This window comes from Microtus oregoni, unplaced genomic scaffold, assembly GCF_018167655.1.
Source record: "Microtus oregoni isolate MIOR12 unplaced genomic scaffold, Mior012 000020F_ref0000438, whole genome shotgun sequence".
Lineage (NCBI taxonomy): Eukaryota > Metazoa > Chordata > Mammalia > Rodentia > Cricetidae > Microtus > Microtus oregoni.
In genome coordinates, this window is record NW_024543079.1 from 28,394,514 (window position 1) to 28,420,588 (window position 26,075).

Below are 26,075 nucleotides of genomic sequence, written 5' to 3' on the forward strand. Positions count from 1 at the left end.
TTTCATTTAACACTTCTCTCAGTAACTGAACAAAGACCAGAAATTTAAGCTTTAGAAATTTTGCAAAAGTCTCAGAATGAACTATTTGGCAGGAACTTGCCCACTTAACAGTAACAGTAGTAGCAAATGGTTCTGAGAGCTTTCAAAAGAGGCGGCATGTTTAGAGTTCTGTGGATTAGGGAGTTTTCGCACAGACTCAGTCTTGGGCTGGACTATCCAGTTCCCTTTCTCTGGGCTCAGAATTCAGACTTGTTATGTGCTTGGTCTCTCAGTTAGCTGAGGGTATGCACACAACAGGGGCACAGGAGGCTCCAGCCCTGTTCAGATGTTAGCTCCCTTTTCGTCTCTGGCCTCAAAAGAATTCAAGGAGAGCTAAGAGGGAGTGGGGGCTGACTGAAAAAACAAATCCATCCAAGTTCAGGTAATTATCCCAAGTGGTCATGTTCTTAAATTACAATTTAAATTTTTCTGATAACAGTACCACTTTTTCTGATTATAGCCCTTAAGCTTCTTTTTTCTTCCAAAAAAGTACCTTTTTTTTCCCTCTTTCTACTTAAATTCTAGAGCTTGTCTAACTAATTTCACATCAATTTTAATTTTTGTTTTTGCATTTTCCTCACATTTCGTTTTCTGCTACCATAAAGAACACGGTGCTGGGGAGTTTAGAACACATGGCACTCATATCACTACACACTGCGGTGGAACATGGTTCTGTGAAAAAAAGGGAAGTGGTTGTAGTCAGGTGGACTAGTAGCCTTGAGAGCCTACCTAAAGAGACCTGTTCTAGTCATTTGGGCACATTTTCCTTTCATTCTTAGCTGTTCTTATTATATTTCAGGTCAAGAGTTTATCTGTTAAGCTACTGGAGAAAGACGAGGTAAATGCCTAAATGTACAAGATCTTAAAGTCCCTCAGGACATCTGAGGATGGCAAAGACTGCTTGCCTTTTTTACCAAAGGTGAGTTTTCTTCTCCTAGGTAGATGCTTTACTGCTGTGGGATAATGCCCCTGTACACTGTAAAGATTTGCCAATTATATTGGTTAAGTAAAATGCCGATTGGCCAGTAGCCAGGCAGGAAGTATAGGTACGGCGGTGACCAGACTAGGTGAATTCTGAATTCTGGGAAGAGGAAATGTAGAGAGTCAGCCATGAGCCAGATGCAGAGGAAGCAAGATGAGATCTCACAGGGACAATATAGACAAGAACTATGGGTTAATTTAAGTTGTAAGAACTAGTTAATAATAAGTCTGAGCTAACAGGCCAAAAGAGATTACAATTAATATAAGCCTCTGTGTGTTTCTTTGGGACTGAACGGCTGTGGGACAGGGCAGGACAAAAACTTTTGTCTACAGTTTACTTTACCTTCCATGCTTCTCTGTGATTAGGCAAAATCATGTAATTGATTTATGACCATCAGACTTGGGGGAGGAAGGTCACGCATCTCCAGCCATGACTCATGAAATCATCATGTATATTCCAAATCCCTTACCCTGTCTACAACTTTGGGATCCAGTTTGGAAAAATTTCCCCACTCCACAGTACTGTACTAGGAACTGAGCCTCGGGTGTTCCACATACTAGGCAAGTACACCTTTCTACATCCGCAGGCCTTTTTTTAGTTTTTGTTTAGAGAGTCTTGCTCTGCTGTCCAGGCTGGGACTGAACTTGCAATCTTATGTCTTAACCTTTCAACTCAAGTAAGAAGCAAGCTAAACCAATGATATGCTGAAGTATGTTGGAAGATGTCTGTTCTCTCAGCCAATACACCTTCACCAATCCAAAAATTTATAATGAGTGATTACTATAAAAAAAAACTATCGAGAATTCAAAATCCTAATGGCCTGCTACCTTTTATTAGCTTTGTAGTATAAAAAAAAAACATTTTCTGTGGGAATTTTACCTTCTCAACTTCTCATTACCTTCACAACATAATCCCACAGGGGGAAAAAAAATCGAAGCACAAATGATTATTATGGAGGAGGAAGAGAAGGAAGTGAGGTAGAAAAGATCACATCAGACCAAGTCAGCCTATTTACCTCTATTTGGACAGGCAGGGTTCGATAGGGCACGATTCCTGTTGATTACTATGTATTAAAAAGTCAAATGCACCTTTGAATGCTAGACAGTGTCTCCATAGGAAGCTCTAAGTGAGGGATTCAGCTAGACTGCTTGGATAATTAAAGGCACAGTTCTGCTTTTGCTGTTGCTATTTGGGTAGTGCTGGCTGGAGTTACTCAGTCTGCCTACCTCATTTCTGTGTTGAGACACATCCCAGTGTATACAATGTAAAACCATTTATGTATCCAGAGGATAGAAACGTGAATCTAGATTTGGGCTTACAATAGACCCACCCAGTGAGTGATTCTAATTCTAGCATTTGATCCAAAATAGCTCCATAGGCAACATTTAAGGACAGGATATTACACTGCTCCTAGATGTTGTTCAGGCTGCAAAACTTGCAGGCAATCTGATTTGTTCCAAAGCCAGCATTTAGTGTGCAGTCATTCACAAGTTTGATGCCTCAAGACATGTTTTAATACAATCACTACCTATTTAAAGAGGTATTTGGGATATATGTGACTAAAATATCAGGAGAAAAAAGAAGACTGCCGGAAACTGAATGAATTGGGGATTATTGATTAGGGGCATGAGGTAGGGCTTAGAAAGATGGTTCAGGAGTTTAGGGGATAGAGAAAGGTTTGATAGGAAGAATGAAAGCTTTCTAGGTGGAGCTAAAATATTGAACATGTTTTTGGAGATAAAAATGCTGGGACTAGCCAATGAGACTGGCCAAAGCTCAATCTGAATGAAATCATTCAGCTGATATATGACTTTGAAGACAAGAGAATTCTACCCTTTTAAAGTTTGTCCTTTAAGGACAGGGGATTTGGTTGGGAATGATGCAGATGCAACCCAATGAGATAAAATATTACACATTAGAAATTGGAGTTTTGTATATATATTTTTTGTAAGTAAATTTCCACTATTCTTTTCCTGTCAGTAGACATTACTGGTGACTCAGATGTAAAATAAATATTTCTAGGCTTATGGTAGTAAATGATGGATTTAGAACTTTGGTGATTATTCCAGCAGCTTGACATTGAGGAGATCGCTGGCATAATCATACATGTGGTCTCTCTATAGCCATTTTCATCACATAAAGGAACCAGCTAGTCAATGGGGTCATCCAAATTTAGACCTGCTAATTATCGCTAGGAGCATTTCCTACTCCCATCTCCAGTAAACCTTTTTAAGTGAAAGAACTGGTGTTACACACAATTCTAAGATACATGAAGAATGTGTGGCCTTGAGCTGCCCCATGTAAATGCTGGAAACCTAACCCAGGACTTCTGCAAGAGCAGCAATTGCTCTTAAATGTCAAGCCATCCCTCTAGCCCCTATTTTGTTTTTTTGAGATAGGGTCTCACTAAGTTTCCTAGGCTGGCATCAAATTTACAACATAGCCCAGGCTGGCCTCACAATAAAGATCCTCCTGCCTTAGTTTCCTGAATGCTGGGATTAGACATATGCACCATCTTGCATGCATACTATAGAATTGTTATTTTATTTTTGTGTGTGTGCACATGTTCATGTGGAGACCAGAGGACAGTCTTGGGTGTTATTCTTTGGGTGCCAGTTACCCTCATCCTGCCTTTTTGTTTTATTTTAGCTAGGGTCTCTCATTGGCTTGGGATCAGCAAGCCTACAGGGATCCACCCATCTCTGCTTCTCCAACAGTGGGATTATAAACCTGCACTACCACAGCTGTCTTTTAAAAGGCAGCACTGATATCCTCTCTTTACCAACTGAGCTCACTCCCCAGCCCTACACAGACAAGAATTAAAGCGGGTCTTATGGATGCTATCCCTTGTATTCCAAGCAACACCAATTACTAAAGTAGTGTCTCTGCTGGACGATGATGATCAAAGAGAATACCGTAGCTAGTGTTGGAACCATTAGCTCTTATGACTTTATAGACCACAGGGAGTTTTATGAAAGCACAGGTTTACAGGAGGACCTGTTTTGAAGAACACACAGTTCTGTGGGCAAAAGCACTTACTGCAGCCAAAGTGGTCACCCGTACCAGGGTTGACGGACAAGCACTTGATGGTAACTGAGTGAACAGAGTTGATGCTTGGATTTAAATGGTGGCTTAAGGAAGTGGCTCAAAATGTGTTTCATACTTTTCTTTTTCTGATTCTCTCACATTTTCCAGTCCTCAGGCCTCCTTTCTGCAAGGTTGTCTAGCTCTGTCTGCCAGCAAGCTGTCTTCTGTTCAGTTTCCCTCTGCAAACAAACCTTTACCTGGTTCCTTTCTTTTATATGGAAATGTGGTTTTCAAATGAGGCTGCTTCCCAAGCCCCTGGAGGGATGGTTAGACTGTTTGCTAACCCAGGCCCTAAAGTTTCTGACTCTAAGTGAAAAGGTCTATTACAGTTCTAACAAGCCCCAGGTGATGCTGACATGCTTGTCTGGGGACCACCCTTTGAGAACCACCATAGCACACAGTGTAGCCATCTTCCTCCTCCCACCCTGCTCTCCCATCTTCATGAAACGTGAAGTGATGATGGAAGACAGATGGGCAACAACTTCCTACACCGAAGGCATTTTAATAAACATACAAATGCTACGAGCCAAAGTAGGCAAGGATCCAGGTGAGTATTATAAGGGCAGAGGCTGACCTTGGTGAGCAAGCTCAGTTGCTTTGATGGCTGACAGGAATCATTCTGCTCAACACTTTTGATGAAGAGATGGCTCCCAAAATATCCCAAGAGATATTTTGTCAGCGTCTGCCTCATGGCACCATTGGAACTATTCATATTCCCTTTTACTTCTATTTGGATGCTTGTCTCCATGGTCTGTTATCTGTCAGGCATGTGCTGATAGCCAATGGTGTGAACTGGATGGCTTCTATCTGGAAGAAATCCTAACTCCTTCACGCTTCATGGGAAGGAGAGGATGAGTGTGATGAGGTCATCATGCAGCGGTTTCTCAAAGGGTGGCCCCTGGACCAATCCTATTAGCACCACTCAGGATTATAAATATACAACACATTTGTGCAGAAATATTTGGGAGCAGGGCATCAGCAAGCTGTTTTTTTTTTTTTAACCATCTTTGCAGGTGACTCTAGTGTGGAATCACACTGTTATATAAACGAAAGGAATCATGGGAGTACACTTGTGCTGGGGAACTGTAGAGGAAACTGAGGCTGGGATTCTGCCCAATGCAGGCCGAGGAAGAGGCCTTATAAAAAGGGAATGGGGAAAGAATAAAAACAAGAAATAAACAGAGGCCAATAGTAACCTGAAGACTGTTGCCACAGGGGGAAGGATGCTGAGAGGGAACTGGGCAGGAGGAAAACAGGAGAGCAAAGGCCTCGGAATGGAGGGGAGGAACCAAGCCAAAACTGAGGGGGGAAGCGAGAACCCAAGAGAGTAGTCTGGGCAGAGGAAACCTGAGATTGTAAAGGAAGGAGAGGGAAGTGAAGATTGTTTTGGAAGCATAGCAGCAAGACAGTGCTGTGGAAAGGGACCAGTGCTCTTCAAAGAGAGGAATCGAACACACCCATGGAGAGAGATTAGAGGCATTTATTTGCTGGACCAAAAGGGCAAGAAACAGCATTGCTGCCGTTCAATAGATCTTTGTTGAGAAATCGAGGACCATGCTTGCACGGTGCTGTTCTCAGTGTGCTTAATGAGAGGAAGAGCCTCTTCTCTTAGAGTTTGCACTCCAGTGAGAGGAAAGAAGGACTAGACATGAATGCTATGAAAACTAAAGTTAAAGGAATGGGAGAGATGGAGGCTGGGCTATGTAGGATGGGGCAGTTCTTTCAGAAGACCAGTAGAGATAAAGAAAAGCCATTCTAGAGGAACCAGAAGGCGCAAAGGCCTTCCTGTGGAAGCTGGTTTGAGTGCTCAGGAATCATTGTAATGAGCAATGGGAAGAGCCTGAGAAATATGAGGGAGAAGTCTTGGAAGCCTGTAGGCCACTGGATCACATGTCGAGTGAGTGGGAAACGGATGGAGTCAGGGAGTGGCATGCTGTGAGTTATGTTTTCTCTTTTCTTTTAACTAGTTAGTATTTCTCTCATATAGATGTTATTTGAAAATGTCAGCAAGTGCATATAATGGATTTATTAGAGGCTGGGAAGGATTGAGGAAGAAGAAATGAGAGAAGATGACAGCAGTTATCCAGTAGAATAAATTCTAATGTTTTAGAGAACAGTGGAATTGCAGTTCATAATGCCCTATTATCTATTTTAAGAGTAACTAAAAAACTGGAGTTCAAAGGCTTAAATGCAAAAAAAAAAAACCAATGTTGAAGAGATAGAAATGTTAACTACCTCAATTTTCTCAGCATATTGTACATATATATTGAAGTGTCACTCTGTATTCCATAAACATATAATTATTATATTTTATTCAAGGCTTTTAAGACATACCAAGAAATGGAAATACTACTAGCCCTGACTTGACCATCTCTTATACTGTATGCTTGTGGTAAATCATTATACTGTATCCTCTAGCTTTGTGAAGTTAAAATAAATGCTAAAAAAGGATGACTTGGGGTTCTGTACTGAGGACAAACCATAAAAAAGCCAAGACAGAAGTAGGCAGAATATTCAGGAAGTTGTGCGAATTGTCCTGAGAGGCGGAGTTGGAGAGGTGGCCAGGTTATAGACATATTTTTAAGCAAGTGCTGCCGGATGCAGGATGACTACTCTTCATGGATGAGTAGCCGTAAAATCTTAGAACAGGGGAGAATTCTAGGGCAGGTAAAAGCTACCAAAATTACTTGAGAAGGAAGGGAAGAAAGTACGTAAGTTAAAAAATCACACTACCTTTGCTGAGTTCTTATTGTACATCACCACTGTGCAATACCCACTGTCTAGACTGTATCACTTAGTCCTTCCACTATTTCCATTGTCAGTCGAGAAACTGAATGAAGAGAGGGAGCAAGGCGAGCTCTGGGTTACATGTGATCTGATGCCTCTTAATTATTTGTACATTTCACCCTCCATTTTCTTTCTATGAGAAGTGAAAGCTTTCCCACAGTTGGGGAAAGAGGGTTCAGGGATGAATAGTCAAGACTGGGAGTTGAAAAAGACTGACCGACTCTCTCTCTCTCTCTCTCTCTCTCTCTCTCTCTCTCTCTCTCTCGCACACACGCACACACACACACAGCTCATTAAAGATCTAAATAGAACAAGGCAACAGATGACATTGTTTTCCGTAGGGAAGCTGTTGGTGTGATTTGGGGCTCAATCCTCTCGTGGCTGCTTGTTTGACATCTAGATTAAGCCAGCGACAGAACTGTCATCTTTCTAGAGCTCCCCAAAAGTCATCCTCCTCACTGAAAGGTCTCCTCAGGTGCCACACTGGTGTGGACCAGATTCTTGCTCTTAGTCCTCTGAAATAAACATCTCCACAATCTTATTTAGCACAAACACACGGACCTGAAATCCAGAAGGCTGGCAAGATGGAAGTTGAGTCATGACGTATTTATTAAGCCGAGCACCGAGTTTGACACTCAGAGGAACACAAAATTAATTCAAGACACATTTCTTGCCCTTAAGGGGCTTACAACATTGGTTTAGCTAGGAGACCACCCAACAACCATTAGGATGGAGAAATCAAATCTCCACATTGGGCTCAGTGTACTGCACAGAGTGACAGGCGAGGAGATTAAACGGGCCTTGGTGCATATGGAATGCACACCCGGCCTGCAGCCCCTCAGCCTGTGTGCATTAACTCCACCAGCAGCCTGGTTGCAGAGTGAAGGTGGCTGTTTGTGCATAAACATTGTCATTTCACTGGGACTGCTATTTCATCTTTGAACCTTGGCATCAAAGGAACACTGACCTTATTGCTGTAGCTTGCTTCTCTTTGAAGCGTATGGCTTTGCATTGCAGATTAAAGTGAAGACATTCATCAAGGAACAGATCTGGCCAACCGCTCCCCAAACTTGCCCATAACAAAGCCTTGAAAGGTTCCAGTCACAGTTGCAATAGGTTGAGGAAGGCTTGGAGCCAGGCTCCTCTTTCTCAGATCCTGTGTGGCAGATCTAGCAAGATGTAGCCTTTGGAGCTTTGGGTAACTTTATTCTCAGCAGAGAAGGCCAAGTTAATACAGTATTCTGACCTATCCTATTTATTTGAGCAGGTATTGTTATAAATGAGGTCAATGTGATCATTCCCAGACTGCCTTTGAATCCTTTAAAGGATGTGTCAGGTAGAGTTACCTGAACCTTGGTGATTCTGTGAAAGGGAACTGCTTTCTTTTGTTCATTGATTTGAAAAAAATAAAACAATATCAATAACAAAACCTCACAAAACAAACAAACAACCCCCCCAAAAAAACTGTCTTAAATTTCCTCCTATGTCTATTTTGACTCACAGCATTCTGTTTTCTTTTAATTCATAAGATTCCAAGAGACATGAGGTAGAGTATTTTAATTATGATGCTAAGAATATAAGAACAGGTTAATATGAAAGGGGGAGAATTTCACAATGTCCTATCTCTAGATAAAGAACTATAGGCAACTAATGACTATTGGGAGCAGGAAACTGGCCTCTTGCTTGGATGAATTTCCTTACTGGTTGTCAAAGAATACTTTAAACAATAAAAATAAAAATAAAAACAAGCTCACAAAACAATATCACCAACAACAATGAAAGAAACAAGCCTTAGCTTTGTTAAGGTAACAGGACTTTTTAGGGTTTATTATGGTAGCCTAACCTTGTTTATTCTGACTAGTCCAAGACCTGGGAGGACATCCAGTTCTTCATTTCTTTCCTAAGAAGTTTCCTACAGAATTCAGGGAGTTTTCACTTACTTCTTGAACGCCTCAGGAACAATTGCAAATAACAGCAAGCAATTATACAAAAGTCATGATTGTTTCCAGACATTCCTGAGTATTTTATATAGATTAACTTACCTAACTGTTATAAAACATCGATGCATAAATGTTATTATTCTCAGTTCACAGCTGGAAGAACTGAAGCACAGAAAAGTTAAATCACCTGCCCAGGGTTGGATGCACCATTCGCTTGGGGAATGTCACGTGACAATAAGTAGCTGCAGAGGACCTGAATCCTGGCAACTACCTCCCCAGACTGGGTTCTGTCAAAAAACCACACACACACACACACACACACACACACACACACACACACACACACGGCAATCCTTAAAAGACCCCAGCAATTCACCAGCCACTTTTATGTAGTAGAAAAGGTACCATCTTGTGGGTCATTTTCCAGCTTTAGTGATAACACAAACACCACGTTATATTTTTTATTAATATTCTGGCAAGTGGGATGGCTCACTGGAAGGCCTCTGGGACTGTCAGTGTGGAGGTGATTGAAGGCCCTACTTCAAAAGACCAGTTTTAGTCTTATCTGATTTGTATAAAGGGATATAGGTTGTTCCTGATCAGAAATGCTTAGGACCAAAAGGGTTTTGGATTTTAGATTTTTTGAGAATATTTATATACATGTAATGAGGTATCTTGAGGATGGGTCCCAAATCCAACCACAAAATTCATTATTAATTCATATACACATTGTTTGCAGGATTTTTTGAAATGATTTTTTTTTCCTGAAATCATTCTGTAGCCAAGGTTGGTCTCAAGCCCAGAATCCTCAAGCCACCTGAGTGCTGAGGTCACAGGCACCTGCTGCTGTGCCTTGTACCCACAGATAATTTTACAGCAGATTTTTAGTGTGCCTGCATTTAGATTGTCGTACACTATGAGGGCAAGTGTGCAATGCTCCACTTAGAGCTTCGAGTCAGTGCTCAGAAAGTTTCAGGCTACAGAACATTCCAGTTTCACATCAGGGTGGATTCTCAGTTTGAAGAAGGATTTTTTTTTTGATAAAACACTTATGTAAGTATTCTTACTTAATACTATTAATGATAGATATTCCCATATATCCTAGTAAGTGAGTCTAGAAGTTTGCAGAAAGTGATGCAGGTCGTTGTGCCAGATGGTGGTCGGATGAAGCAAAAGGGTTGTACAGCCCTGTGGTCAATCTGAAGTATAATTTGCTGTTTCTCACTTGTACTCACTAGCTCCCTGGCAGGAAGGACCGCTTTATTATCATAACACGTAGTGAATCTTTAGAGATCTGAAAGATGGAATGAGAATTCTTGGAGGCTTCTGTGAAGAATTCTCCAAAAAGTAGGTGAAGATCTTTTGGGCTACACAAAGTAGCACATTTTAGCTGAAATGACACAGTCACAGGCGGATGGCTGGGCTGATATTGTGAGTTCATATGTCCTCAAATGACCAGTGGCGATTTTCCCTTGCCCAACTTCCGACAATAAAACATATAAATCAATATACTAAGAGATGAATAATAAACAATATTCATCTCAGGGAAGCACAAGGAACAGCAGGCAAGCACAGGCAAACATGCATAAATACATAACGCACAAAAAAGCGCACATGCACACGCAAACATACATATACACAAAAGGCATCGCCTACTTCATTTTAACTACTGATCGCCCAAAAAATGATCCGAATTTGATGATCATACTAACATGTTACTGAAGACTGTATGTATGTGTTATAACAGGGTTTGTGGTGTGTGCATACATATGTGAAGATGTTCTAGCATGCACCTCTCTTGACTAAAACACTGGGCCTCACAGGACGAAAGTGTGTGGTTGAGAAGGTGGGAGATCGACAGGCAGAAGCCTGGGAGAGTTGTTTGGGGCCGAGTTCCCTGTAGATTCCTTACCTCCGTGGTTCTCATCTTCTCCCATAATAATCTTCAAGGATCGGATGATTTGCTCTGCTATCACGGGACTCATGGATGTCGCGTAAGTAGCACTATGGGAGTGAACCCGAACATAATCCACAAGTTCCTAAAATGAAGGCAGAACCCAAAAATGTAAGCAAATAATTCTCAGAACTTGTCCTCTGCACATCCCAGCAAAGCATTTGCCTCTGGTCCTCAAGAGAGGACAGTTCTCTGTCTAACCCTCATATACTTTGTGGAACATCCAGCTCCTTAGTTTTTTTTACCTCCTTTTTCTTAGTCTTTCCCGTCAAAATCTAGAAACTGTACAAAAGTTAGTGGCAGCTACAAATTTAGAGTTGGCCTGGACGGCAAAAACTGGGCATATGGAGGAAAAATGATTGCTGAAATATCTGCCTTGCACAAGAGCAAACGCCTAGGAATGGTAGACAATACAAAATCTGGTTCTTTTGTTCCTTGAGATTATTAGCAATTGTGCCGTGCACTCTAACAGTGCAGGTGGGAGATGCATGGAATCGACTGAAAGATTGAGGGGAAAGGGAGGGTGCCGCTAAGAGGAGCAGTCGGGGGACACTCCTGTGAGGAGACAGGGCTTATGAAGCTTTGATGCAAACGACAGATGAAGAAGAAATGACAACCCAACCAGGGAGATGTGCGAGTTCAGAGAAACAAGACACCCCAGAAAACGAATGTCATCCTTCCACTCCTGATCCCCACCAACAATATACTCTTCCCATTTTGGTCTTTTCTTCAAGCAGTCAATGAACCTGGGCTGGCCTTGTGCTCTGCTTTCAGAAGAAGAGCTACCATAGTGCTGATTGTGAGCCCACCTCAAAGGCCTTGGTCACTTTGGTTCAGCATGGCGAATGGTTTGTTTCCTTTCTTGCTTTACTTCCAGATTCTTTTCTTACACTTCATTTCATTCCAATTCCCCTATTCTCTTACCTTCTATTTTTCCTTCTAGCAAGTATATTAAAGACCTGTGTTGGGCTATATCCTAGATTCGTATGTGAGGCTAGGCAGAAGGAGGACTGAGGTCGTATTCTAGTTTGACATCTTTGCCTGTTCTTTTTTTTTTTTTCTTTTCTGAATCATAGAAAAGTAGTTGGAAGTATATTTCCTTCTCTTGAAGAGTGTAGATGACATGGCAGGCCTCGAAGCCTCAGCTACATGGCATTTAAGGAAGTTCGCTCTGGAAGTGCTGGAGCCCATCAAAGAGAGCTCTTTGGTAATTTTCTAAGAAGTACAGATAAACTGTCCTTCAGAGTTTGTGTTCTGCCCTATGATAAATGGCAATAGGGGTTTTCATTCTCTGTTGAGATTAAATACTTTCCCATGGGCTGCTAGGGGAGGTTAGAAGGGGGCAGTCAGTGAGTCATAGGCATTGGACAATAGAGGCTTATAGGAGCCTGTGTCTATGGAGGAGTGTTTTCCAGGGGTGATCTGGCCACAGTAGATGAGTGGATATGGAGGAATTCAGAGGAGGCTAAAAAGCACGTATATTGGCTTGCCAAAATGAGGATTAATGGTGGAATGTAAAGGCAAAGAATAGAGAGTCAACTGGGAGAAGAGGGAGAAGCTAGTGGTTTGGGGACAAGTTGATCAGGAGTTGTTTCCTCGGAGGGGAGGATGTCCTAGAGTTGAAACAACTTCTGGAACCTAATTGCTTACTCCAAATCCTGACTTTGTTACTGACAGCTAAGTGACTATGTACAAATAACAAAGTTTACTATCTCAGTCTTCTTCTCTGCAAAGTGAGAAAGCAGTGATGCTTTCATTAGCTACCTGAGAGTGATTATAAGAATGTGTATATAAATATATTAGAAAATATGTGAATACATATAGAAGGTACATTATGGTATTTAATGCAAGTTGATGGCAGTGGTTAGACTATTAATTTAAAGATTTGTAGAACAGGAAGCATTTGTGGGGTGGAGTGAGGGACCAAAACACAAAACTTCTTGGGATTTTGTTATTTCATTTTGCTTATTTGCAAAGGGGATGATCTAAGGTTAAATTACCTGCATGTGGGCAGCTGCAAGGAAGCAAACCAGTGATACATAGCTTGTATTTCCCTCCATCCCAAGATGGATAGTGGTGGCAGCAGTGAAACCAAACCAAACTTAACCTAACCTAACCTAGCCACTACTGACTACAACAGTAAAACAGACAGACCTTTGGGAGAAAGGAGAGCACAAACTTGAGCTATTGAATGACTTGGAGGAGAAAATGAGGCCAGAAGCTGACACCATAGCCAACGATCCCAGGATGCTTTCAAGTCTATTTTAAGAACTTTGTATATGTTAATTCACTTACAATAACTCTGAGGTAGGCAATGCTTTTTAATCCCATATATATATATATATATATATATATATATATATGTGATAATTAAGCCACAGACATCCTGAAAATTCCTCACAAAGGATGGTAAGGTGAGGATTTGAAACCAATGATTCTGGTTCAGGAGTCTCCGCTTTTAATGCTATGCTTATTACCTGTCCAAAACCAGTGAAGAGTAGCCTCAATATGAAAGGAAGTGAGTCTCAGACAGCACGGAGACCAGCTCTTCTGCCTACCCTATGGTCTTTTCTCTTTACTCATTTGGAGTTTAAAGGATTTTGTGTGTACTATTCTTATTTGTTCAAAGGGAGTGAGTACCTAGAGAGAAAGCAATAAAGGGCACACTACTTTTCTTAAAGTCCACTGTCATAGGGACTTAGCAGAGAACCTGCTCATACTGACAGCTGAACTGAAAGTCAAGAAACTTCAGTGACAGGAAGGATGGGTAGTCACTTGATGCGTTAAGGATGAGCAAGATGTATTCTTAAGAACAAGTCCAGCAACATCTCAGCTGAGAAGTAGTCACCGCAAAGATTAGACAAGGAAACAAAGCAAAGCCTCCTTTGATCAGACCGTCCCCACCCCCATTTCCTTTCATGAATTGAGGAATTTATGCAGTCACTCACAAGCATCCTTAGTTGGAATAATAGCCCGTCAGTGAGAAATTGCCCCTGGGACCTGAAAATTCTCTGTCCTACAGCATATTCCTTTAGACTGAGTCCATTTTGTTCTAGTCCAGGTAAAGGTATTTTGCTTGTGTGGTTGAGGAAGGGTTCTGTAGTAACTTCTGGAGAATGTCAAGGAAAGCCCACCCATTCCATCCCTTTATCCCCTGATTGGGTACCACAAGCCATGAATTAAGAGTTGGCTTTTGTCCTTCGCAAGGTGAGTCTGCACTGTGTCTTTCTTTGGGAGTGGGTTAGAGGTATTCTCAGACACAGGCTTCCAAGCCCTGTTTTTTTCTTTTCAAGTTCAAAACCCTGATTATTTTCTTTACCCTTAGGCCCAGAGTTCAAGGGCAAGGGTGGGTTTTGAGGAGGAAATCACACAGGAGGCTTTTAGAATAAACATCTTGGTACTCATTCCGTGACCCCTATTTACTTCAAAGGGCTGTTATGTGCAGGCAGGGCTGAGAATGCCAGCACAGAAATGCCTCAGTAAGGGGCCTGCATTTGCTTGCTTTTCAGGCCACTGGATCTAACTATCATCCCAAACCTCTTCTCTATTTCCCACTTCCAACCTCTAGAATTACAACCCTGCAGTCTATCAGTCACAGGGCAATCTCTGCTTCACGTATTTGCCAGTCATCAATCTGTGGAGGTTGGGAGAAGTCAGTGGGCAACAGCAGGCATCCAAGAAGATGGAAGATCATGCTCAGGAGAACAGAGGGTAGGCGGTGTTGAGAAGTCAGTGGGCAACAGTCAGTATGCAAGTAGATACCAGATGATGCTCAGGAAAACAAGAAGATGCAGGATCATGCTCAGGAGAACAAGAAGATGAAGGATCATGCTCAAGAGAGCAGAGGGCAGGCAGTGTTGATCACATCCTCTCAGCAGTTAGATAAATAAAAATTGAAATCATTATCTAGCTTTTCACCTGGGACATCGTGGAAGGATGCCCTCCTGAGTATTGAATTGTTCACTGTCAACAGAGTTCCAAACTCAAACAGTAAAAGAGGAAAGCCTCATAGGCTTTAGAGACAGTGCTTCAGCTTAGAATTACCCCTGATTCACCAAGATGAATTTGTAGAACACCTAATAAGAAGGAAAACTGAGATCCCAAGAGCACGTCTGCTTTCCATGAGACCTTTGCACCAAGCGCATTTCCCCCTGCCCCTCACTTGTTTCTAAGTATTTTTCACCTGCCTGATTTTTCTGGTTGGTAATGTGCAAATCTCTGCTCTTGATCCACTCCACAAAGATTCCTAGAACATCTTCATTGGAATGATTGAGAATATTGTCTCTGAACTGCCAACCCGAGAGCCTGCATGGTACTGAGCTCTTTAAATACTTTACAGCTGTGTACCTTGGTCTTTTCCTAAGACTCCTAACAGTGGGACAAGAGGCTGTCTCTGAACTCTGTTACCTGCTTCTGGGACCCTTCCCTCCTACTGGGTTGCCACTTTCAGTCTTTGATGGAGGACGGTCATCTGTCTATCTGTTGCTTTCATTGGTTAATTAATAAAGAAACTGCTTGGCCTGATAGGTCAGAACATAGGAGGGTGGAGTAGACAAAACAGAATGCTGGGAAGAAGGGAAGTGAGGCAGATGCCTCAGACAGATGCTAATAGCTCTCCTCTCCAAGATGGACGCAGGTTAAGATCCTTCTGCAGGTTAAGATCCTTCCCAGTCAGCCACCACCTTGTGGTGCTACACAGATTATAAGAAATGGGTTAATCAAGATATGAGAATTAGCCAATAAGAGGCTGAAACTAATGGGCCAAGCAGTGTTTAAATGAATAGTATTTGTGTGTTGTTATTTCAGGGCATAAGCTAGCCAGGCAACCGGGAGCTGGGCAGGAATGCAGCCCGCAGCTCCTCACTACAAGTCTTAATAGGAGAGGAGGTGCCTAGTCTCCTGCAACTTGGTATGCCATGGCTGATATACATGGGAGGCCTGCCTTTTTCTTATGAGAAAGGAGAAAAATTGAAGGGAAGCAGAAGAGGGGAAGTTAGGGGGGGATGTCTTGGAGGAGAAACTGTTTTGGCTGGAGAATAAATAAATAATAGGAAAGAATATTGTTTGTAAATGGAGACTAACAAGAGATTTCAGAGCCAAGTATTTTTATATTTATCTAGAGTTTTGAACCCACTTGATTATTTTCGAGACTTGTGGCCAAATTCTCTTGCTCAGCCTCCATGTACTGAGTTCTGTTTGTGTCTTCAAGGTTTTGCCTCTTGGTGTTTTAGGGCTGTGTGTTGCAGTTTGGCTAGCGAGGTCTGGCCAAACATATTCTAATTCATGATGCCACCTGGTGGTTAATTGAGATACTGCAGTATAACATGGGTTAAGGAAAAAAAATGCATGCGTGAAGCACGTCTTGATTTATGATAGCTTTCACAATTGTTCAGTCTCTACCCTAAAGGGTTAGAAATCATGTGGATAAGAGTGTTCCATTTCGGAAACCCTGCACATGCCTTCAGAACAGAAAGCCTGTGCAGGATCCCAAGGAACTGTCCCTCCTGCCGCTAGTCCCAGGCCTTTGTTTAAAATAGGTATCAAATGAAGGCACTCCAAGGAGAAAAATGTGACATCCAACACATCTGACAGCGTTTCAAGGATCTGCTTGCTTCAGTTTATCCAGGTGCCTTTGGTTCAGGAAACAGAGTTACGCTTGATTAAAAGTTTTGTGCCTCAGAACTGCTGCTAAAGCAATCAAGGCCATACAAGGCAAGGTAACCCGGATCTGACAGCTCCTAACCCCGAGACCCTCTGATCCCGCTGATGTGACAGTTGGGAAGGAAATATTAACCTGTCACTAGGCTTTGCTGAAGTCTTTGAGGGCCTAACAGTCCCTCTGTTTCTAGCATTACCTAGCTCATCCCCGTAGGGCACTGGAGGGAGGATGATATACAATGTCTTGAGTATTGAAGACCACAGCAATTAAAGGAGGGCAAAGACCCCTGGAAACAGTATTTTAGGCATCTTTATGCCTCATGGTAAGTGCCCAAGATGAAATGTGTTGTTTTAAATCACTGGCTTTTAGTGATAGTAGCTGCCTGTTACATATCCCCCCAACTGGACTAACTGGTTGACCAGTAGGCTAAACTTTTGTTCCTGCTGGTCAGAGTGGATAAGTAACTGAATAAGTAACTCTAGAGACCCCTGTGTCACCCCTCACCCAGTTTTAAAAGATGGTATCTCTCTGTGTAGCCTTGACTGTCCTGGAACTCATTCTGTAGACCAGGCTGGCCTCGAACTCATTGAGATCTGCCTGCTTCTGCCTTCTGAGTGAGTGTTGGGATTAAAGGCATGTGCCACCACTGCCTGGCCTAGACAACATTTTAGCAGCACCTCCATGCACAATGCCCCTCTAGTAGGAGCTATACTACAGTCCCTTTGGGACAAATGTAAGCTTGTATGAAACAACCGCCATGATTTGGAAAAGGTACATACAGGCAAAGGGACCAGGGCACAGTTTCTTTGTCCCTTAGATCTAGATCTGAATATTTGATTTTCCTTTTTACTTCTTTAACAGTATAATGTCATCTGATCCAAATTTTCAGACATTTTGAGAATATAGACGATGGGTTATATAACATTATAGGAAAGTTATTTCTTAGGAAAATAATCTTAAAAGTCCATTTTTGTTCTGCCTTTGTTTAGGTGACAATTTGTAAAATCCATCAGGTTAGCTTCTCTAATACATGAACTTTTCCTATTGTTTTTATCACTTACTTTATTTTCAACACACACACACACACACCCACACCCACCCACCCACCCCCCCCCCCACACACCCTCCTAATTCTTTAAGTTTTGAATTTAAAAAATTGTATGCACATGTTGCCTGCATGTGTGCCATATTTGAGCAGTGCCAGCTGAGGCTTCAGATCCTTGGGGCTGAAGATTGTGTTGAGCCACTGTGGGGTGCCAGGAATTTAAGCCAGAAGAGCAACCAGTAGTCTCAACTACTGATCCATCTCTCTACCCCACTCCCTTGTAGTTCTTATGGGATCTCTTATCAGTTCTTTGGTTTGGTGTATGCTGTTGTCTCTTGTGAAATTAAGCCTCCCACTATTTGTCTACAAGACTGGTTGACGATCAGTCATTCCACAAGATGTCTTAGACATTGTCCTTCTGAGTTTCCTCTCTCCTAGGTGTTCTACAAATTGTACCCTTGCTGTTGTTATCTGGTTGTGATCACCCTTTTCCCACTTTTCTTTACTCCATGTTACAGGGGAGTAGAACTGAAATTTACGTCGAATTCAGAGAAGACCTGCTTCCCTAGGGTGTTCAGGATCTCCACAAACACTAAACTTTTCTTTCTTACCTTTTTCCCAGCTATATAGCCTCCCGAGGCCGCAAAGCTTTTGGTGAATGTCCCCATGTATACGTCCACATCTTCAGGGGCCAGTCCAAAGAAGTCTCTGACACCTTGGCCATTGGGGCCCGTAGCACCAATACTGTGAGCTTCATCGACGTAGAGGTAAGCCTTGTATTTCTTCTTTAGAGCCACTATCTGAGGCAGATTCACAATGGAACCTTCCATGCTAGCACAGAAGGAAAAAATCTTGGTAAGTAGTGAATAGCCTTCTGGAAAGTTCTTTTGCTTTCTTTCTAGTGCTTCCTAGAAAATCTGCCCTGTCACCGTCAGGCTGCTGACAAGGATCTGTCACTCTTCTATTGGCATATCTTATTCAGCAATGACAACCTTTCAATCTTCTCTGCTCCATGCTACTTTAATAAAATACTTATAGTTGATGGATTGAGTTGTTATCCTTAGTTCTTAACTCAGAAATGAACTTGCCATACTGTTGATCTGATTTATTTGTAAAGCTGCTTTTTGCAGTTAGATCAATGCTTTGGGGATAGGTTTTCTGCTGGTCTTAATAAAAGTGCTCCACCCTGAGCCACTTTGATCTATCTGCTATTGCTTGTTTGACAATGCTGGCCAGAACTGCTAAAGATTAAACTGGGGAACTAAAAATACAGAACTTTAGACATAGTAGTATCAATTATCACATAATAGAAAATCTCTTGGTATTCCTGCTCAGCATTCATCACAGATCAGTCTCCTGGTGGCACCCTTTCTTGATGATTCTTCAGAGTGACAGGCCAGAAGTTGATTAAGCCTTAAAACTCCAGATAGGTTTAAGGCTCAGGTTTCTGGGTTCCTCCCACCGAAGTTCCAGAGGTGGTGGGTAAGGAGGCGGGACAGATCAATGGTATATACAAGCTTCCATGATGTGGGAGTGATTTTTTTATTAATAAAGAAATTGCCTAGGCCCATTGGAAATAGAGGTTGTTAATGGATAATCATCGATAATAGTAAAGCTTATAGTCATGTTAGTTAGATTTTCTAGATATATAGAGATATATTTCAGTTAGATAGACATTCTTCATATATCTCAAAGACTACAGAATATGACATTTAAAATATTTTAATAACTTAGGTTTTTTTATGACAATGAGACATGTCTACTCCTGGCAGCCCTAGCTACTTCAAGAGAAAGATGGGCAATAAAGAGGCTCCTTATGGAGTTTGATAGCCATTTGGACAAAAAACTGCTCTTGCCTGGACTAATGCATAAACTGGACACAAAGAACCCGCAGAGAGAGGACTGCTAAACTTGCCTAAAGGTGAGATGATCTTTCAGGGTTCCTGACTCATGAAAGAGTCTGTGAGACATTCTGCAGGACACAGCAAAAAGTGACTAACTGTCTTTGAAATTTCTTACTTCATGGAAATGTCTGCTGTATACTATGGGCCTGAAGGCCAAAGATGGATGCCCCAATGGTACAGAGAAACTTTGGGTGACTGTACAGGCAGTGAGATGTCTCTGTCATTTCTAAAATTTTAAAAGTTACTTACTTCTTGTTTACTTAGGTAATATTATATCCTTCTGGAGTCTTTGATGGAGTTAAAAAATGGATACATAGTTGTAGTTTTCCTTAGTTATAATAAAAGATAAAGTAGATATAAATATTGTAACTATAATTCTTACTTGATAACTGTTTTGTTATATATAATTTTACTATGTTAAAGTTAAAGCCTTTCTTTTTTGTTTAAATAAAAAAGGGGAAATGATGTGGGAGTGATTTCATATTAATAAAGAAACTGCCTAGGCCCATTTGATAGGCCAACCCTTAGGTGGGTGGAGTAAACAGAACAGGATGCTGGGAGAAAGAAGCTGAGTCAGAGAGTCGCCATGATCTCCCACTCCAAACAGACACAGGTTAAGATCTTCCCTGGTAAACCACCTCGTGGGCTACACAGATTATTAGAAATGGGTTAGATCAATATGTAAGAGTTAGCCAATAAGAGGCTGGAACTAATGGGCCAAGCAGTGTTTAAAAGAATACAGTTTCCGTGTAATTATTTCGGGTAAAGCTAGCCGGGTGGCGGGAAGCAGCCCTGCCGCTCTTATTTCTACACTTCCAGGATAAACTCACACCAGTGGCTAAGGACATCACTTTCGGATTTACCACTACTAACCAACTCTTTTGCTTTAGACCTATTTTATTATTTATTTTAGTTTTTAAAGTTTTAGATTTCTTTTTTTTAAATTGACAAAACTTCTTGTAATAATAGCTTTATGTTTGTAGAACAACTGAATAAAAGGTACTGAGGACTCTTGTATCCCCAGTTTTACCAAGTTTCTCCTGACATTAAGGTCACGCACTAGTGTGGGCAATTTATAACAATTTCATGAGCCAATTTTGATACATTAACTAAAATCCCTAGTTTAGTGTTTACTCTTTGTGCTATATATTCTATATGTTTTCCAAAAGAATAAGGATAGGTTCCCAGATTGGTATGTCATGCTTACCCAGGGTTATGTTAATCCCTGTCATCCCCATTTTAGTGTGTGTAGTGATCAAGAGAGTGTCTAAATGTTTTATTGTCCATGGTAGTGCAAACTGTAAAATGTTTCAAGTCCTTAGAGAAAGATAATATAAGGCCAAATAATAAGTAAAATTAAATTTAATATTTACATAGCACCTCTGGATCTCAATGGGTTTTAAAGAACATTGGCTCGACTTAGTTCTCAAACCACTGGAAGCTTTTGCACTGCATAGCTTGGGCTGTACAAACACTCTGGCTCTAAAAAAAACCAGACTCACATGTTCACAACACAATGCAGCTTGTCAAACAACTCAAGCAACAATTTAGCTAAAGACTAATCGTTTGAAGAGTGGTGAACTTCGCCATTCTCCCCTGTTAGGTCTTAGACTGTATATAATACATTAAAAATAAGTTTAAGCGTTAGGTTGATTCAGTCAAAACAGTTCATTAAGTGTCACAGCTACCCAGACCGAAAGAGTTGACTTTAACCATCAATGATACAGCACATGGGTATTTCATGAGGTCATTTGGATGGCCAAGTTCTGATTTTAATGGAAGACCAAATGATCTTCTCTTATGCATCTTTGTGAGTTACTTCCAGTGCTACGTTCAATTTCTTGCTTTTTAGAGTGCTCACCCCTGAGGAGGCAATATTACTATCTGTCTACCTTCGGCTTAGATTGGGGTCACAGCACTTTCTAAACTGGGACTTGGGCAGCCTATCTGATGTTTTCCATTATCCCTCACTTCATTGTTATGTAGTAGAGGCAGGATGATGAAGCTTTCCTCCCAGAATCTTTATAATGGCTAGTATTCATGCTTGTCAACTGTCAGACCATCCCAGGCACTCAGTGAGCTTGCAAGCAGAAAGTTTCACTGAAGCCTGATGTGATAAAAAGGAATCTTTAACAAAGTTCTGTGTTTAATCTTCTACAATAAAGGCATGTGAGTGTCATTGCAGAGGTCACGCATGAGAAATGATTCCAAACCCTCAGAATTCTTAGATTTTGCTTGTCTTTAAAATGCTGTAAGTAGGTAACACAAAATATGCTAGACACAAACAGCCATTCTTTTTTTTTTCCTGGAACTGAATTTGGCAGGAGGCAAAGCTAACATTGACAGCGTTTGTAGACACTCCCCACATCTAATCAGCCATTTTCCAGGGGCTGCTCTAGCTAGGTAAGGACCTAACCACCTGGCTTGTATTTCTTCCTCCAAGATTAATGACTCTACAATACTGCTTATTTGGGGGTTAATGCAGGCATACATAGAGTCCTAAGTAGAACTCAGCTTTTATATAGTTATATTCATCCACAATGGTTTCATTCCCCCCCCCCAGTATTATTGAATTTGCATAGAACCTTTTGTTATAGTGGGATAACGAGTCTGGGTGAAAGTGTAAAATCACTATTTGTGTTATTATCACTATTTTCTGTCAAAACAATCAAGCAATAAAGAAAAACACATATAGTATGTTGTTATTTTTTCCTGGGTGAAAGGTTTTGTTTTTCTTTTGGCTTTAGTAGAAGAAAAAGAAATAAAATACAGCTATAAATAAGATAATGTCATCAGTTTATCTGAGACTCTGTCTAGGGACTTGAATTGTTCTTTAGGCCACAAGTCAGTAAGTTACTTATTTTTTATTGTATAATGCAGTAGTTGAATGGCAATTCCTTTTAAAATTGTCTCATCATTCTCTTCTCCACATGAAAACCAAAAATTAAGCCATAGCTCAGGAAACTTGTACGGTGGAAAACTCTTCTTGGCAGCCCAAGGTTTAATCCAAGAGAAAAGAGGAAAGGGTGGGGTAGAGACAAAGAGGTTCGAGGAAAAGGGAGAAAAGAGGGGGATGTAGAGAGAAGGAAAGGGATGGCGAGAAGAGACAGAGACTGAGCTAGACAAAAAGGAGAACGAGGGAGGAGAGGGATTAAGACAAAACCCATCTATTCTTTGTCTTTACATGTTGAAACTATACAGAATTGGGGAAAGTTTATCATTGAGATTATTCTTAATTTTTCTCAGTTTGAGGGAGAAGAACTCTTAATCTATTCTTAAACTCAAGACATTCTGCAAATTCGTCATATGCTGATGTGTACGATTTGGGAAAGGTTGGCGCATACTATGAAACTCTTTAGATTCTGAAAGTTTGGGCTCCCACCATGCTGGTTTGTGTCCCAAGTTACCTGGGACATCTTTACTAGCATCATGTTTTTTTTTTTTTAATAACTTTGAGATTTCTTAGTCATTATGAATTAATAAGGAATCTGTTCTCCTCAGATACTACAAAAATAGTGCTGTAGTCAAAACAGATGTTCGGTTTGAAATGATTTTTAGGACTGAAACAACAAAGTCAGAGAAGTAATGACTTTAAGCTGGGTATGAGACAGTCACCTTGACCAGACAAGATGAAGAACAGGTCTCAGAGAAAAACCAACAAGGCTAGTCTTGGCAGACTCTGGCTTGTCAGCTCAAGCAACATAAGGTTCGTGTTTTCTTTTTTTAGTAACCTCAACTCAATAGGTTGTTAGGATTTTTAAACATATTCTTGTACTTAATGTATTTAATGGTGGATCAGAATGGCTTCTAAGACCATCGTAGACTGTCCCGCCTGTGGTAGACCAAGACTCATGTGTCCAGACGCTACAGATAGACTTTTGTTGTGAGCTTTTGGTTCAGATTTGCTGTGAGCAAGGAGGGTACATTTTCCTTTTGCTTTTTCACTGGCTGAAGTAAACCTTGACTATTTGCTTGTGCTGTCTCTGTCCTTGTGTGAAATCTTCTCCTTCGAGAAGACCCCAGACTACTGACATGATTAGGAGGAGGGATGTTCTCCAAACCACAGCAATATATGGTTAACACAATATTAGGAAATCAGATTAAAAGAATGCGATTTGACTTTTTGATACCAAGTCATGGATTCATCGACACTTAGATTTGCATTTCCAATTCCCTTAATTTACATATGGAGAAGATGAAGCCTAGATAGGATTACTTTAAGTCAGAGTGACTTTGTACTTTCAGAGTTTACAAGTTGGATGCCAACAGACAGGTGGCCTCTTCTATCTGCAGAGAGCCTTTGTTTCACCAGGGTCACCTGGTTATTAATACCAGCTCTGCTTCATTTTACTAATCTGCCTAGGGCAATTTATCTAAGGCCTGAGAGCCTCTGTTTCTTCATCTTAATAGTACTCTCAGCAGCCTTGTGCAATGTCATACACTTAGAATATTGAGCAAGGACCAGACACAAGGACAATATGAGCCCTCACTTTGCTGTCATCCTTTTCTGTATGGAGAGCAAATCAGTATTGCTATGTCGGCAGTTTATTGCTCTCCAACCTGAAACCTCTTCAATGGAAAATGTGAAATTATGAGGACAGTTACTCTTTGTGTGGGCTTTCTATGGGCTTTGCGTCTGACAGATCCTGCCTCATATGATCTTTCTTAACACTTACATATATGTTCTAAGGAGGGTACACAGCTATGGGGACCAATGCCGGGATTTGAATCCAGGTTCCAAATCTGGCTCCAAATCCCGACTCCTCTCCAATTTTTACAAAGATAAGAACTTTCATGCCTATGGCAATAATAATTATTGTTGCTAATTTTGGGAAGTGTTCTGGATTCTCAGGCTAGTCACCTAGACACTTCTTGTTTGAAGCCTACTTGAAACTTTGTGACTTGAAAACTTAACCTTTTTCTTTAAGAATCATGAAAAAATTGCTGTGGATGAACAACTCACGGTGTGGTACTTTGCCTGTGGGGCAGAGAAGTAAGAGACAAAACAGCAAGAACAAAGATGACCCTAAGAGTTAAAATGCAAAAGAGGCTTTGGGGAGTGTCCAATCAGGTATGTGTGTACATTCCCAACCCGGACACTTTGGAAAGCGCGATGTAAAGCAATTTCATTTTCTGGTGACAGTTCTACACTGGCATGCCCAAGCGAAAGCTTTCCAACTGGAATTTTGCTTCAGAATTTATGTTACCCTAGTCTTGGTTGACAAAGGACTGCTGGTGGGATGGAGGCTGTTGGGATGACATAACCATCATGCAGAGAAGATGAGAGGAAGTTTATGACATGGAAACTTTGCCTGGTGTACATGCTAGGTTGTTTGATCTGCAGCAAACTGATGCAAAGATAGAGGCATGCAAGCTTCCTGTTGCTGTGTACACAATCCAATCTTCCCACCAAGAGTTAAAGTATCAATCTCCTTTCTGGGAATGCAGGCTATCTCTGGGGTGTGTTTGGCCTGCAGGGCACAGCATGAGTTCTGGGCCACTCTCTTAAAACAATGGCAATTTCTGGGTTTTCTGTCTTGGAAGCCAGGGATCCTGTGCGAGGGAGCTCTGAATAGATGATCTGATGTCTTGTCAATACTACATCATACAGATCCTGGTGTTGGTGACCATAAAACAAAACCAGATTCATGTGAATGAGAAAAAGGCAGCCCAGTCACCATCCAAAAGCCAGTGCTAAATATGTGAGTGAGGAAATTTTGGATATTCCATGCTTGCTTGAATTTTTAACTGACTGCGGTCTTGGGAATGAGTTCAGTGAATGCTGCGTGATAGCAGACCTGACTCACAGGATCTAGGAAAATAAGAAATGATCACTGTAAATCTTTTCATATATAGCATAAGTCAACTAAGAGTCACCGTTGCTCAATTGTGGTTTTGTGCCTCATTGGCTTAGGGACAGAAACGTGCACCTGCAAACCTTCTCTTCCCCACTCCCCACAGGACAGGATAAAGCCTAGCTTAGCCCCTAGTAAGTCCAGCTACTGTAGTGGTTTCTGATGAAAATATTTGTTAGTAAAACATGGATGGAGACTAATTTCAGCCACAATCCAAGCGCTTAAAAATGTGACTTTCCTTTAGTGGAAATAAGTTCTGTTTGTTTGAAATTGGGTTCTTTTGACTCTGGTGAAAGGAGATGCCCAGTGTGCCTTTCCTCAGCCAATTCATCCTCCTATGAGTCCAAACCTGAATGACAGGTGTTTAGATAAGGGCTGCTTGAATCCCTCTCAGGCTGGTAGCTGCTATAAACTACACAGGGAGAAAGCTTGCCACTTAGGTTTACGACAGCACAGACTCGGGGTGAGATTACTTCCTCAAAGTTCAAGTTCAGGGCCAGTGAGTAGTTAACTATCCAAGAAGAGGGCTTTCTCAGCCTTGGCAGTATTGCTATTTGGAACGACAGAATTCTTCTTGATGCCTCGTGCTTTGCAGGACGCCCAGGAGCAATCCCTGCCTCTCCCCACTAGATGTCAATAGTATTCCACTTCATGTGTGGCCACTAACACCGGCCAAATGCTCTCTGGTTGGAGACAGGGTAAAAATTACCCCAGCTTTCTAGATCACTGTTTTAGAGATCTTGTAAACACTGCCCACTCCTGGGGTCGACCTTAGACAATAATGAGGGAAGTGTGGAGCTGCCATCTTTGCTAATACAGGATT

The 26,075-nt window shown here is 41.4% G+C and overlaps 1 protein-coding gene across 1 annotated transcript in view; it reads right to left on the bottom strand.

The window, feature by feature from the left end:
- The window catches only part of Sptlc3 (serine palmitoyltransferase long chain base subunit 3), a 117,163-nt gene that overhangs the window by 20,920 nt on the left and 70,168 nt on the right, over positions 1-26,075 (bottom strand). Inside the window, exons 8-9 of the mRNA XM_041670973.1 lie at positions 18,105-18,324; positions 10,748-10,874 (exon numbers count right to left, since the gene is read on the bottom strand). Coding sequence (XP_041526907.1) covers positions 10,748-10,874; positions 18,105-18,324 — 347 coding nt within the window. The remainder of the gene's footprint in view (positions 1-10,747; positions 10,875-18,104; positions 18,325-26,075) is intronic.